Here is a 17,067-nt window from a genome sequence, read left to right as displayed (position 1 = left end):
GTCCACGGATGATAACAGTGGTGGATGATCGCCGCATACTTTCTTTGGTGAAGAAGAACCCGTTCACAACATCGACTGAAGTCCAGAACACTCTCAGTGAAGTAGGTGTATCTGTCTCTAAGTCAACTGTAAAGTGAAGACTCCATGAAAGTAAATACAAAGGGTTCACATCTAGATGCAAACCATTCATCAATTCCAAAAATAGACAGGCCAGAGTTAAATATGCTGAAAAACACCTCATGAAGCCAGCTCAGTTCTGGAAAAGTATTCTATGGACAGATGAGACAAAGATCAACCTGTACCAGAATGATGGGAAGAAAAAAAGTTTGGAGAAGAAAGGGAACGGCACATGATCCAAGGCACTCCACATCCTCTGTAAAACATGGTGGAGGCAACGTGATGGCATGGGCATGCATGGCTTTCAATGGCACTGGGTCACTTGTGTTTATTGATGACATAACAGCAGACAAGAGTAGCCGGATGAATTCTGAAGTGTACCGGGATATACTTTCAGCCCAGATTCAGCCAAATGCCGCAAAGTTGATCGGACGGCGCTTCATAGTACAGATGGACAATGACCCCAAGCATACAGCCAAAGCTACCCAGGAGTTCATGAGTGCAAAAAAGTGGAACATTCTGCAATGGCCAAGTCAATCACCAGATCTTAACCCAATTGAGCATGCATTTCACTTGCTCAAATCCAGACTTAAGACGGAAAGACCCACAAACAAGCAAGACCTGAAGGCTGTGGCTGTAAAGGCCTGGCAAAGCATTAAGAAGGAGGAAACCCAGCGTTTGGTGATGTCCATGGGTTCCAGACTTAAGGCAGTGATTGCCTCCAAAGGATTCGCAACAAAATATTGAAAATAAAAATATTTTGTTTGGGTTTGGTTTATTTGTCCAATTACTTTTGACCTCAATTCCTACAATTTCTATCAGATATTTTTGTTCAAACCTTCAAATTAAACGTTACAATCTGCACTTGAATTCTGTTGTAGAGGTTTCATTTCAAATCCAATGTGGTGGCATGCAGAGCCCAACTCGCGAAAATTGTGTCACTGTCCAAATATTTCTGGACCTAACTGTATATGTGCCACCTCCATATTCAAATGTTCCTTTACGTAATGTTCTTTCAAGGTTGTCAAGCTGGTTTTTCCCCTCCTCATTATTGGAGATTTTAATGCTCTATGTAATCCTTTTAAAGATAAGCACCTAGCGGGCACTGACATGCAATGCCTCCATAATGAATTGGGACTGGTGGATGTTTGGCTGAAACGTTTCCCTAAGGCTAGGATCTTCTTTTGTGCTTCCTCAACCTACCAGTCAAAGTACAAGATAGATATGGTGTTAAGTTATTCTCTTATGGTCCAGATTGTGAATAATGTGCGCTACTCCGGGCGGGACGGTGGCTCAGTGGTTAGCACTGCAGTCTTGCAGCGCTGAGGTCCTGGGTTCAAATCCCACCAAGGACAACATCTGCAAGGAGTTTGTATGTTCTCCCTGTGTTTGCGTGGGTTTCCTCTGGGTTCTCCGGTTTCTTCTCACTCCAAAAAGATACTTATAGGGACTTTAGATTGTGAGCCCCAGTGGGGACAGAGTTACCATTGTATGTAAAGTGCTGTGGAAATAATAGCGCTATATAAAGTGAATATTATTATTACCCCCCTAGATCGCTATCGGATCATTCTCCACTGTTGTTTAAGCTACTGGTGGATCTTCTCAGGGATAGGAATGGGTTGAGATGTAAGCTTAACTCCTTTTGGCTAAGGTAGTGGATTGTTATAGCATTAAAAAGAACCTAGTTGAATATTTTAACACTAACAAAGATACAGCGCTAGTTGGAGTTGTGTGGGACGCTATGAAGGCAGTCCTGAGGGGGATATTTATAAGACAAATAAATGTGGAGAAGGATAGGGGTACTTTGCACGTTGCGACATCGCTACTGCGATCTCGTCGAGGTCAAATCGACGTCAGTAACGAAATTGCAATGTGTAAAGCTTAGATGCACAGATAAACGATTGCAAAAGCATCGTAAATCGGTGATCTGTGCAGTGTCGGTCATTTCCATAATTTCGCTGCAGCGACAGGTACGATGTTGTTCCTCGTTCCTGCGGCACACACATTGCTGTGTATGAAGCTGCAGGAGCGAGAAACATCTCCTTACCTGTGTCCTGCCTACAATGAGGAAGGAAGGAGGTGGGCGGGATGTTTACGTCCCGCTCATCTCCGCCCCTCTGCTTCTATCGGCCGCCTGCCTGTGACGTCGCTGTGACACCGCACGACCCGCCCCCTTAGGAAGGAAGCGGGTCGCCGGCCAGAGCGATGTTGCAGGGCAGGTAAGTCCGTGTGAAGCTGCCGTAGCGATAATGTTCGCTACGGCAGCCATCACAAAATACTGCATCTGCGACGAGGGCGGGGACTATCGCGCTCGGCATCGCTACAATCGGCTAGCGATGTCGCAGCGTGCAAAGTATCTCTTAGAGTGGCTGAAAAAGCCTTTACTGAATGTCACAGCCCTGAAAATGGTGAGCTATGGAAGGAAGCGCAAAAGCAGCTTAGACAGTTCTAGCTGACGCAAGCGGAAAATAAAAGAATGTTCCAGAAACAACAGTATTATGAGGAGGGGGAGGCAAGGGGCCGCTTACTGGCTAGACTTGCGCAGGCGCAGAAAGAGAATGCGTTTATTTATGGGCTGAAAGACAACTTAGGTATGTTACACTCAGAATCGCAGGACATATTACTGATCTTATATAGGTTTTATGTGGCCCTCTATTCGTCTAAGGCACAGTACTCTCAGGAGGATCTTGCGGCATACCTGGCTGGGATAAAGCTTCCGAAGCTGGAGAGGGATGAGGCGGAATTTCTAAATAGGCCAGTAATGGTGGAAGAAATTCAGTCAGCAATTCGTAAGATGCATAATGAGAAGGCACCAGGGGCGGATGGCCTTCTGATAAAAATATCTAATTTATCCAACTTTGAACAAAGAAATCTGAGAAAATATAATTAACTTAGGTTAATGCAATATTTTGTTTTATAAGAATGTGTTAGATCACCATTTACGGATAACACTGCCAACCCAAGATGCAACATGTCTCTTTAAAATTGAAAATTACTTAAAAACTGTGGTCAGAAATGATATCCAGGAAAAACATGCCAAAATACATACAGCTCGAGAGGTAACCCGAAAGTTTAATTTGTTTTGCGATATGCAAATAACTATTTGCCACCTGGCTAGTCTTCTCAGATTTGTCAACCCTCAAATGACTCTAACCGGCAACAGGGGACCAAAATAGCCCATTTTCAAGGACATTTTAATTTCGGTGTACATATGTTGTCAGTGTGAAATCTGTCAGTGGTTGTGAAGGGAACACTGAAAGTCTGGAGGATGTCCATCATGCCATAATAAGAACTATGCATCTGCGTGCTACAGCTAACATGACTCATGAAAATTTTCAAAGAATAAGATATGCCTGCATGTGTACCAAGTATAACTCATAAGCATGCACTTATCAAAGACTAGTTAATGCAGCATTGTATTAAAGCGTTGCTATATTCTCTATATGATCAGGACTGGTCAGGAGCAGGGTCATTAGGGATATCTCTGAGGATAGTGATAGCATAGGGCCCCCTAGCTTGAGGTACAGCTTAGGGACCCCGTTATCTTACTTAGTTCCCCGCTATCCCAGAGTCGTGACACCTATCTAATGAGCTGTAAAGTTTAGAATTAAAAGTCCTAATGTTCTTAAGAATGGAGACAATTATTAAAAAAGTGAATTGCTTGTTTTTACGAGCACTTGCAATTTCAACTATTTAAAAACTTGACTTGAATTTTGTCTGTGAAATGGCCAGTGTGAGCGTGCTTTTATGCATTGCGTGTATACCAACTTATGCTCATTTCTTTGATTTTCCTATAGTTTTTTGTACTTTGTACAAACAGGGTTTAGATCCCCTTTTGAAGTAAGGCATTTCATTTATATACAGTAGATTCCCATGGGCAGGTATCTTAACAGTGGGGCCTGTATCCTGCTCTGCCCGTATCTATAGGCTGAGCGGACCCGTGGAAGTTCGGGTTCACCCGGACTTTAGTTAAAGGTTCGGTTCAGGATCTGGACTTCACCCGAACTTGACCCTGGACCCCATATAATGCAATTGGACCTGAGTTTTGGTGTAAAATGGTCGTAGTAAAAGCCAGGGAGCTGCGACAGGAAGCAAAAAGTGGGTAAAAGCATGACAATTGCCCTGCAAAAAAATGTAGCTAGAATACTTTTTTTTTTTTTTTAAAATTACATTGGGTCCCTTCTATTTTTGATTACCTGCCAAAGTAAAGCAGACAGCTGGGGCCTGGTATCAAGCTGTGAAGGTCCTTGGCTATTTGGCCCTTCCCAGCTTAAAAATAGCAGCCTGCAGTTGCCTTATAAGTGGCGCATACATTACATACGCCAATTCTGGCTCTTTGCCCGGGCTCTTCCCAATTGCCCTGGTGCGGTGACAATCAGAGTAACCCTTTTGGGGTTGATGACAGCTGTGAATTGACAGCTGGCATCAAGGCCAGGGGTTAGTAATGGATAAATATCTATCAGTCACCCCCATTACTAACCTGGCAAGTATACATTTTAAATAAATAAATAAATAGGAAAAATATAGTTTATTTGAATAAAGACTCCCTCACACGTCCTTATTCACCTATTTATTAATTTAAAAAAAAATCATCGCTTGTGAGAAATTCGGTGCCTGCTGCTGACCAGAAGTCACCTATGGAGCCTCGTTTTCAGAGCGTTCTCAGAATGAATCTCCATAGGATTTGATGGGCGTCATGGGACATTACACCATTGTATTACATCGGAACTTCAAGGGTTTGTTTTTAATTAAGACATTGGTAAATGAGGGAGTATGGGAGGGTGTCTTTAGTCCCCAATTGAATTACGTCGAAACTTGAGTCTTTTTTTAAATTAATAAATTGGTGAACGAGGGAGTGTGGGGCACGGGTTCACTCATCCCTACATACCTATGTTGAGGTCATCTGACAAAATTGGGTACACTGTCATGGTGGGATGGTTTTTATGCTTTTTTGATCAAAATAGCATTAAGCAAGTACCCTATGTAATTTACAAGTACTGTTACTATTTACTTACTACAGGGTATATGCTCATTTTTTTTTATTATTTAGGGAGATTTTAGTTAAGAACTTGAGAAAACCCCTTGAATGTACACCTTTACATTTTTTTTTCACTGTTCATTTGCATTCTAAACACAAATGTTAAGACACTATCTAAATAATGTTCTAGTGTTCATGAAAAATGTTTTATTATTCTTCACTTCAGGGTCTGTAAGTCTTTTTCTTAGCCATAAAGTAAAAAGACACAATCACCAAAATGATCTGTGGCTACTGCTTTAAAGCACCACTTCAGCTTTTTTTTTCTTCAGCGCTGAAGTGACGCTTTAAATGTACCCTGTCATACTCTTCTGGCGGCTTCTTTTACCGATGCCGCTCCAGTCCAGCTGCACTTTCTAGCGCCTGTAACTTCGGACTGGCCGGAAGTCAGAAGTTATGGTACATCACAAACTCTCAATGCAACTGAGAGCCAGAACCAGGATCTCATAGAGATGTACTGAGTTGTGACCTCCGGAGCGCTTCATCAAACACTGGAGCTGCCTGCAGGTCAGAAATCCCCAACAGGAGCGATAGCTATGGAAGATGAAGCTGAGTATTATACAGGGACAGATGACTTACATTGAAAGCACCACTACATTGGTGCTATAAAAAAAGAAAACACTGGAGTGGTGCTTTAAAATGTATGACTAACATTTTTTTCAATTTCAGGTTAAGAAACACCCTTCAGTCGTGAAGTTAGTAAAAGCTTCCTGACCTCACCAAGATGTAATGTAGACATTTTAGAGGCCCTTGGGTCTGTACATGTAAGACCCTACTGCCTATGCCATGTACAGGACACCGCTGCCCAGTGTATAGAGATGTTCAGTTCTACCCCTTATTGCAGCTGATCAGTGGGCAGTCCAGGAGTCAGACCTCTACTAATCTGATATTAACGGACGCCCGCACTGACAATGTCCCAGTTCTTCACTAGCACTCACAGCAAATACCGCTTTGTAATCCTGTGTGCAGCGAATGGCTTTTATACACAGGAGAGAAAGGATGAGAATTCAGTGCCTGCATACACTGACATCGTTTATGAAGGTGCTCGGCCGTTCCATAGTCCGTATGTGTGGAACTGGAGAGTTGAGATCTGAAGCTAGCGCTGTCAATCATAATGAGGGGAGCGGTGGAGGATGGTAATTGAGAGGGCGGAAAGGTACATTGAGTCCTGGGTCACGCCAAGGTTGCACCGAAACCTTCTCAACTACATGTAATTACAATGTAATAAATACTTTTTCTATAAAAACACATTTACTATAAAGTAAAAGTACAAGTATGAGTTTTAGATTTTATAACTGTTCAATATAAAAAGTCTAAATAGTTCAATTTCAGTTTTGGGTGTTCCAGTCTCCCTTTAATTGCCTTATGTCGCATAATGCTATTGTCTGTAACATCTTTGGTAACTAATACTGTACGTAGGTTTTTTGCTTCACTAACTAACCAGATGTTGTGTTCTCATACATTAAGACGTCATTGAATTTGCATTGTTTTTGGAGGACAGCCAAGAAACAAATCATATTACAAGACAGTTTGTGCATTAGGGAGATCAAAAATGCAAATGCTTTACTTGAAGACATGTACTGCATACACAATCTTCAATAAAGGAATACCAAGTATTCTGGGTATGGTAAATTAAGATTTCACATACACCGTAAAATAATGTTTCCCACATATACAAAAAAGACCCTACATTTCTAAGTACCAACATGCATCTTATACTTTACCTTCAAATCGCACTGAAATATATTACCTAGCTTAATGGGTATCATTCCACCATTACCGTTTTCTTCTCGATCTCTGTATTGGATTTCTTCTTCATTTTTCTGTACTATTCCCATATGGCTTTCATACTATTCCATACTACCCTGTTTCCCCAAAACATGCTCCAGAGCAGTGTTTCTTAACTCCAGTCCTCAAGACCCATCAACAAATCATGTTTTCAGGTTTTCCTCAATATTAGACAGAGAATAATTCCATCACCTGTGCAACATTGAAGAAAACCTGAATGAGGAAAACATGATTTGTTGTTGGGTCCTGAGGACTGGAGTTGAGAAACACTGCTCTAGGGCTTATTTTCATGAGAGGTCTTATATTTTGTATTAGTGTCAGTGATTGGGTCGCCCCATTATTGAAAAATCAATATTCACCCGCCCATTATATGTACGTTGCTGTAAGCCCTGGAAGTTTATAGGGTAGGATGGATTATGGGCGGGAAGAGGGGTGAATATTCATTCCATTAACTAGCCGGCATGTGACTATAAACTTCCGGGGTTTACAGCACCGTACACCAATAGAAAGTTACATATCCTGAAAGGGCTGACCAAAGCCTATTTCAGGTTACTGTCAGTATGATAATCTGCAACTAGGTCTTATTTCTGTACTAGGGTTTATATGTTACGCAAACTCCAAAAAATCTGAAAAATCCTGAGAGGGCTTATTTTTGGGGAACCCGTACTATTTCAGTGGTGGAATCTTCACCACACATTGATATATACACAATATCTAAGGATATATTTTCAGCATTTGTTCAGATTATTTTTTTTTAACTATTCTAAATGTACAGTGGAAATTTAAAGGCACCATAAAGATAAATAATAAAGAGATATCTGCTAAAATATATATTTGTTTTATTATTAATTTAAAGAGACTCTGCCCGAATAGAATAAATGTTGAAACCAAGCAAAGGTGCTCGTGCACCCTTGGTGTGGCCAACGATTTAAGTGCATCTTTCCCCCTACTTGTTTTCCATTCATCTCAACTCATCCCTCCGTCATTGACTATTCTGACTTCTAGAGCCTGAGAAGGGCAGAGATAGATGGAAAACTACTAGGTGGATAGGTGCACTTAAATATGTGGTCACGCCAAGAGTGCACCAACTACCTATACGTGGTTTGAACAGTCATTCTGTGCTGACAGACTCCAGTAACATTTGATCTTATTTAAATCTAAGTTATCATTTAGCTTTTTAGGACTATAATTTTAAGCCATTAGAAGAAAAGATTATTAGATATGGTTTTCTAGCCTATTTAATTTACTTATATAGCACCATCATATTTGACTGTGTATTATAGACCGTTTTCATGGGGCTCACAATCTAAGTTGCCTATCATTATTTTTGGAGTGTGGGTGGAAACCGAAGTACCTGGAGGAAACCCGCGCAAACAAGAGAACATATAAACTCCTAGCAGATGTTGTCCTTGGTTGGAATGGAACCCAGAGCTGCAAAGTGGTGGATTATCCCATCTTCTAACTCCTAAGTTTTCAGAAAGTGAACAGCATTTTTTTTTTTTAAGGAATTGGTAGTATGTTTTGTTCTGCCTGGGATGTTTAATATGACTGTAGTCAACACCAAGTAAAACAAAGCTCTTGATCACTTCCAACAGAACAGACAACACACTGTATAAAAAAGGCCAAAGTGACAGGCCCCTGTTGCTCTGCCAGACATCTAATAAATGGCTTATTTTAGGAGCGTCATTTTAACATCACCTAAAATAATAATACACATATCCTAGAGAGATCACTGCAGAAAAGGAAAGCATTTTCAAGTTACCCTTGTCTGTAAAGTCAATGTTACTGAGAAGGACATGTGGAAAGATGTAATAAATCATACTGAGAGGGATGATGAAAAGGAAGGCACTTCTGCTTACCTCTAACATAGGCCTGGCACTGTCATGTATAGACAAAATGTGAGTAATGTTATTCTTCTGTAGCTGTTCAATATCTCGAGCATCTGAAAAAGGACAGAAAGGAGAGTCACTTTCAGCCAAAAGAAAAACAAAATTGTTTTTTAGATTTTTTTACGCCTAAAACTCAAGCAGGATATTAAAAAATTGGACTCCGATTAGAGAAATGATGTAGTTCGTGCAAAAGGGTTATCTATGATTAAATAGTTAGATAGTATTCTGCCAAGATTTATTATACAAGGATTTGGTTAAACAGTATATTGTGATCAACATTTCCATTTTGGCAAAAATGAAATTAAAACTTCCATAAGGCAAAATAATCCGTGTTCCTAAAGAGGTTGAAATGTAATGATTGTCTTAGTGTGCTTTACTGGCACAATGAAATTCCAGAAATCCATGTCACCTCAGTTGTGATTCTTGCACTGCATATAAAGGCATGATATATCATCAGTGCAGGACAAGCTGATCGCCCATATATGCATGTGACCGAAGTAGCCAACCACTAACTTTATGGTTGATGCTTGTATATAAAAGGCATGTTATGTCACCACCGTAAGACAAGTAAAAACAGCAGGAATCACCCCAGCACTAGAGCGGTGGTGGATTTCACCAGAAATGAATCGGTTATGTTATCGCATTGCCTCCTCCTGGGATTTTTTTTTAAATTCCAAACAATAATGTTAATAGGTAGTCAGGATTATATTACCTACAAATGAGGAAAATGACACAAAATGACAACAGTGCAAATGTGGTGGTAATTAGTGATGGGCGAACCCGAACTGTAAAGTTCGGGGTCCGTACCGAACACAGTGTTCGTGCACATGGTCCCTAACACGAGTTTTCTGAGACTCGCAGGAGTCATACACAAGTGGAATCATACCCTCAGAATCAGCCTGCTTCTCATTCTATACAGACACTTGTCTGTATAGAATGATGAAGCAAAGCTGACATTGCTCTCCCTGTAGACTACGTAACCTCGACTGATGTCACTGCAACACTGGCATAAAGTGAGCGCTTGTCGGCAGTGAGAACGCTGACGTCAGAGTCGGGGTTACCCGAGGGCACAGCTGACATCACCGCAAGACGTCACGGGAGGTCTTGTAACCGACAAGGTAACAACAACATTGACACCAGACTGGTCACATGGCTATGTCGTCATGGAAGGTCCTGTAGTCAGTGGAGGTTACCTGGGGGCATAGCTGACTGGCTTCAGCTGTGCACTCAGGTGAAGTCTCTGACAGCTCTCAGCTGAGTCTGTGTGAGCAGACCTGAGTTTGTCTCCTCGCACAGATGTAGCAGAGCTGAAGATGCTCACCCGCCTTTGGACTATGTCGGAGGGGTTTTTTTGCGTAATAAAGATAGAGTCCTAAATGTCTTCTGTTTTATTTCTAAGAAAATATATTTTTTTTTTCTGTGTTTTATTTTACTGTTAAAATAACAGCCAATCACAGATGCTGTCACAGAGTGGGCGTCTGTGATTGGATGCTGGAGTAACCTGAAATCAGACCATACATTCTAGCATCTAGAATGTATGGGCAGACTCCAGGTTACTCCAACAGCCAATCACAGACACCCGTTCTGTGTGACAGCGTCCATGATTGGCTGTTGGGTCCCTCACACATATCGTAGTGTAAAAATAAATACTTTTAAAAAATGACAGAGCTCCGTGGTATCTTTGATTCTCAGTGCAGATAAAGCGAACGGCTATGGACTGCCACCACCATCTGCCTGGCTTTACCTTGGCTAGCAATCAAAATACAGGGAAGCACATTTTTCTTTTTTTATTTAAAAAAAAAAAAAATAAAAAAAAAATGCGTGGGCTTAAACCATATTTTATTCGCCAGTCAGATAAAACCAAGCAGCTGGGGGCTGGGATTATCAGCATTCTGACACCCCCACGCTAAAAACCGCAGCCCGCAGCTGCCCCTGGAATTGGCACATTGTTTCTTAGCGCCATTTCCAGGCGCTTTACTCGGCTCGACCAGCGGTCCTGATGACAGTGGCACGCTGGGTAATAAAAGGGGTTAATACCAGCTTTATATTCTCAGCTGGTACTAAGCCCGAAATTCATGATGTCACTCCAAATTAGAAGCAGAAAAAAATTAGACATAGCCACTATGAATTTCTAGTAAACAGTAAAAATAAAAAATAAAAAAAACATTTAGAGACTCCATCTTTATTATAAAATAATCCTTAGTGCGATGTAGTCCACAGGGAAAGCAATATCAGCTCTGCTTCATCACTCTGTACAGACAAGTGTCTCTACAGAGCGAGAAGCAGAGAGCAATGTTAGCTCTGCTTCATCACTCTGTACAGACAAGTGTCTCTACAGAGCGAGAAGCAGAGAGAGCAATGTTAGCTCTGCTTCATCACTCTGTACAGACAAGTGTCTCTACAGAGCGAGAAGCAGAGAGAGCAATGTTAGCTCTGCTTCATCACTCTGTACAGACAAGTGTCTCTACAGAGCGAGAAGCAGAGAGAGCAATGTTAGCTCTGCTTCATCACTCTGTACAGAGCGAGAAGCAGGCTGACCATGAGGGTATGATTCCACTTGAGTCTCTCATTGCATCACCCCGCCCAGCCTGACACTCTCCGACAGGGCGGCTCAGCTGCATGGAAATAAATGCCGTCGACCCGCTCCTGTCGAGAGAGTCTGCACCATGCCGGGTGATGCGATGTAACACTTGTGCAGTGACAGTCAAAGTTCACCCGTGCCCATGAGCCATGGACTCGGGTGAACCCCGACGTCACCGCGAACATGGCCGAAAACAGCCGAAGATTGCAGAATGACGAGCAATGCCATGAATACCCTCGGAAGTTAACAGGACCTTCGATGACGTCATAGCCATGTGACCAGTCTGTAAGCCAATATCTGTACAACATTCACACCAGATTGGTCCCATGGCTATGACATCATGGAAGGTCCTTTAGTCAGTGGTGGTTACCTGGGGGCACAGCAATGATCGCACGGGGAAGCAGAAGCAGCAGGGAGACAGTCTGCAGGACGCGTCGCGGGACTGGTAAGTATAAATCAGAATGTTTTTTTAATCATGTGCTTTTTTTTTTTACAGCCCATGGACCCGAGCTATAATACAAGCTTCTCAGCAAAGCTTGTGTCCGGGATTGTGTGCAATACCACTATGTGTTCGGTACAAACCCTGAACTTTACAGTTTGGGTTCGCCCATCACTATCATGGCAAGAACAAAAAAATTTCTGAGGACCTCCAAAGTTGTTCACGAGTTTGGCCTGCACCAAATAACAGTTGGCCCAAGATCATCAAGACCAGCGATTTTCAATCCGGTCTTAGTGTGAGAGTGTGCAAGAGTCAGACTCTCCAGATTCATTTTGAGATGCGAGCCTCTTTTTGAATGAGGATCATTGGTTACTCACGGTGTCATTTCTCCAATCTAAAGAAACTGGAGCGAGGTGTGGAAACGGCGGCAAATATTAGTTAAGTGCTACGACATGGACAGAGCACTTAATACCGCATTTGCGGATTAAATAAAATGGCAATTACTGGCAAGTGCGGCAACAGATATGAAATGTAAATTGATCAACACCTTTACATTTCAAAGATGTGTATGCCCATGTATAGGGGCGGGGGTGGGTATTTGATCTTATTGATAGATTCCCTTCAATCCACCTGAAAATATTGATATTGCAAATAAATTGCATTATTTATGTAACGTGCAATATAATCCAAAGCAATTTCCCCAGTTGTGCAAAAATATTTTGTGTGTTACGCTTGTTTCCATTCTGAAAAAAGTGTAGTTTTCACACACGTGAACAGTCTACGTTGCAACATTAATATTAGATTTTGTCATCACAGATTCCTTGTCCCAGGGGTGTGGTGGTATGCTTACAGTGGAGTGGGGTGAAACAGCTGTCGGCCAAATAATCAAGTAATATTTCTACATATTATAACAATGTAATAGTGCCCTATTGTTGGAGTTCCTATAGTTTTCCTAAACCAAGCTAAGAAGCATACAATTATTATTAGAGCAGTAACGTCAGTGCTAAGGCTCGGATATGGCATCCATTAGGGAGATTAACAACATAGCTTTGCAGCTGTTATAGCACACAGAGCAGGGTGAAAGCAAATAAGCTGAATATAGATGAGGCTGGTTATATAGCCAAGAGTCTTTCAAAACCTCTAATGAGATGCTACTTGTGCCAATAGAAAATGTATATGGGAAGACGAATCTTACAGTTGCACGGATAGGCTTTATCTAGGAGATAATGATAGGTGGAATCGGCAGGGACGGAATTTATGACCAAGTTTATACTACACTTCTGGGACAAAGCTACACCAGGAATGGGTTTGCTAACTCGCACTACATCCTGGACTGTCTTCACTAAGGAGTATAGCTGGTCTTTTGGCAGGCAAAAATACAAGAATATCTTAGAAACAGAATACACAAAGCAATTAACACTAGAAGTCCCAGAGAGGGGTCATTTAACATTTCTACCTTTGGAACCCAGAGACGGGTCGAATGACCTGAAGGATTTTAGCTAACATCCTATAATCACAGTCTTTTGTTCTGTAATTAAGGCCATTACTGTCGCACCACAGGAGGTTGTTGTTTTCCATTGAGTTTAGCCATTTAGTTTCTAGTTAGTTCTATTCAGTTTGGACTAAGGGTAATTTGACCCTCTTTCGGGACTTCAGGGGGGAGCTCGAAATTTCTGGGACTTCTAGTGTTAAAAGGAAGAGGTCAGACCAAAAATATCCCAATGTGGACCTGTGTAAATGCACTAGAAAACATTACATAGCTTAGTTTTGAGGCACTTTGGATAAGTTGTTTAAAGGAATCTGTCATTAGGTTTTTCTATGTAAGGTGAGAGCAGCATGTTATAGGGGCTGAGAGGCTGAATCTAGTGATGTATCACTTACTGGACTGCTTGGCGCAGTTTTGACACATTCAATGCTTTAGATCTAGCAGTGCTCAGAGTGTACAGCTCTGTATAACCCCGCTCACACCACTGATTGGTGTATTTCTGTGTAAACTGTTTATTGACGAAAAGCTGCTAATCAGTGGTGGGACAGAGTTACACAAAACGAGAGGACTAGGAAGCACGAGACACATCGTCCAGATGGAAAAAAAAACCCAGAAGCTAATAAGTGACACATTACAAAAATGTGATGTGAAACTGGCCAAACAGTTTTAAAAACAAAAGTCGTGGGCTGGACCAAATGAGTTGGGTTGTCTATCTTCAGACCCATGGTAAATACAATTACACAAAGATATTCTCAAAAGGAGTGCACCTAGGGTAATATTGGAAAACTCTTCAACAATGTATAAACATGAGCAAACAAGACATGAGAAAGTCATAATTAGAGTATAGAAAATCCAATTATTATATTTTTCTTTTTGCAACAGGGTATTGTCGCCTCCCCAACACACGTTTCGCCCTTTATGATGAAAGAAAGGTATAACCCGGCACGGCTGCACACTCAGGACATGAGCACATCAGCTGCATGGATATACATGTCACGAGAGTGTGTGCGGCCGTGCCGGGTTATGGGATGCGAGACTCGCACAAGTCATACGCAAGTGGAACCGTACCCTTACACAAAATATTCTTTTAAAATATTAACTTAAAATTTGATTTTATGTACAGTGGAACCTTGGATTAAGAGTAACTTGGTTTGAGAGTGTTTTGCAAGACAAGCAAAGTTTTTTACAAATTTGTAACTTAGTTTAAGAGGAATGCTTTGCAATAAGAGCAAATACTCACCGTGCACACTTCCGGTTCTGTCCTTTCACCACGTTCGGACCCGCTCTGGAGGTAACTTTCTGTACATATGTACTGTATACAGTATACCATTGTACAGTACAGTATATACTATATAGGATGTCTATCAGTTTGCATTTGTGGATACAGTATTGTATTTTCTTCATGCTAACCAGTACAGCACATTGCTTATACTGTACCTCCCACACACCAAAAATTCTAATATAAGCTGACGTGCAGTATAATTTTATAAGTTCTTACTGTACTACACAGTATTTTGTATCGGTGTACTGTAATAATTTTATATGAATACAGGACATTATTTTGTATTACTGTAATAAGTTTGTATAAGTACAGTAAATACTTTTGGGTTGTCGAACAAATCGTTAGGGTTTCAATTATTTCCTATGGGAAAATTTGCTTTGATCTAAGAGTAACTTGGTTTAACAGCACACTCCCGGAACCAATTATGCTCGTAATGCAAGATTCAACTGTACTCTAATTTGGACTCCTCATGTCCTTTGTGCTCATGCTTCCACATTACATACTGTAGCAACAGAGGTAAAAGTAGACACTTCAATATATATATATATTATACATTATATATTATATAATATACACATACACACACACTACATTATATATTATATAATATATACACACACACACACACACACACACACACACACACCATATAGATATAATTTTGAATAACTACTGTTGAATCTTTTTTTTATTCTAGGCAAATGGTCTTTTTTTGATTTTCAAATGTATTTCTGAGATATTCTAAACTGGAGTGGAGTGCATACAGTAAGAGAACTGATGAGTTGTGATTTTCAGCACTACTTCTTATTACAATTAAATTACCTTACTAATTATAATAATAGTTAAGAAATTAATAAGTGCCACTTGATAAAGTAACAGCCAACAGCACATCACTTCTGAAGATGCACAACCGTTAGTCGCTTGAGAAGCACATGGCTCATCATGACTCATAAAAAGCCAATTTGGTGGGTATATTAGGTAACGCTATATAATAAGGCGTGAAAACATCGGCATGACAAAATCATAAAACCACTGAATCAGTTAAATAGTACACTATTAGATCAGATCAGATGTTAAATAGGCTTTCAGGGACTTTTAATATTTTTTTTGCATTAGGGCTAACTACCTGCCTGTTCTGCCTGGCATGGTCATGGACTGCTCCTACCAGCAATTCTGCGACTTCGGCTGAGATCATACCGACAGAGTAGCTTTTTCTCTTCAGCTCTGCTGTTGACTGATCTTCATGCTCACTGACATTTGTCTCCCTGCTGCCTAACTGCAGGGAGCCAGCTGTCAATCAGTATGACATCTGCAGTGACGTCGACAGACAAAACCAGAAGAGAAGGTGCTGCTCTGTTGAGGAGTAGTGAAATTAATTTGTTCTCCAACCTGAAACAAATACTTTTATATATTGGTTTGTTTTTCAATTATGGCCAGGCTAGTAACCACAAACTCGACTGACAGTGGCATATTTTTTTATTCATTTATTTTTTGTACCCATTTGTATTTTATACATTGCGTCTCTAAATAAATAAAAAATAAATATATATATATATTTATTAATATTATAATACACACACACACACACACACACACACACACACAGTACAGACCAATCGTTTGGACACACCTTCTCATTCAAAGAGTTTTCTTTATTTTCATGACTCTGAAAATTGTAGATTCACATTGAAGGCATCAAAACTATGAACTAAGGGTACTTTCACACTTGCGTTATTTTCCCTCCGTTACAATCCGCCCTTTTGGGAAACAGCGGAATCAGTTAACGGATTCCGCTGTTTCCCATATACTTGTATGGTTGACGGATTGTACCAAAAGGACCTGCGTTGCTTCCGCTGGGCGACGCTCCGTTGCTTCCGCCCAGCGGGAAGAACGCAGCATGTAACGTTGTTTTGAGCAGCGGAATCCTCTGGATTTCACTGCGCATGCTTTTTTTTTTTTTTTTTTTTAAATCAAACTTTATTTTGGCTCGCGGTGGCCGAACTTTCAGCTGAGCGCCCGGCCGTCAGCAAGCGACAGCGCTCAGCTGAGCGACCGGCCGCCGGCATGCCCGGCCGCCGGCAAGTCACAGCGCTCAGCTGATCACCCGGCGGCCGGGAGCGATCAGCTGATCACCCGGCGGCCGGGAGCGATCAGCTGATCACCCGGCGGCCGGGAGCGATCAGCTGATGACACGGCGGCCGGGAGCGATCAGCTGATGACCCGGCGGCCGGGAGCGATCAGCTGATGACCCGGCGGCCGGCTACCGGGAGCGATCAGCTGATCACCCGGCGGCCGGCTGCAGGGAGCGATCAGCTGATCACCCGGCGGCCGGCTGCAGGGAGCGATCAGCTGATCACCCGGCGGCCGGCTGCAGGGAGCGATCAGCTGATCACCCGGCGGCCGGCTGCAGGGAGCGATCAGCTGATCACCCGGCGGCCGGCTGCAGGGAG

The 17,067-nt window shown here is 41.7% G+C and overlaps 1 protein-coding gene across 1 annotated transcript in view; it reads right to left on the bottom strand.

Moving 5' to 3' along the window:
* Positions 1–17,067, bottom strand: part of DUSP22 (dual specificity phosphatase 22) — a 110,267-nt gene that overhangs the window by 50,610 nt on the left and 42,590 nt on the right. The window contains exon 3 of the mRNA XM_075314812.1: positions 8,800–8,882. Within this exon, the coding sequence (XP_075170927.1) occupies positions 8,800–8,882 (83 nt within the window). The remainder of the gene's footprint in view (positions 1–8,799; positions 8,883–17,067) is intronic.

The sequence above is a fragment of the Anomaloglossus baeobatrachus genome, chromosome 6 (genome assembly GCF_048569485.1).
Source record: "Anomaloglossus baeobatrachus isolate aAnoBae1 chromosome 6, aAnoBae1.hap1, whole genome shotgun sequence".
Lineage (NCBI taxonomy): Eukaryota > Metazoa > Chordata > Amphibia > Anura > Aromobatidae > Anomaloglossus > Anomaloglossus baeobatrachus.
The sequence above is the reverse complement of the archived record's forward strand: the minus strand, read 5'-3'. Positions and strand labels throughout refer to the sequence as shown.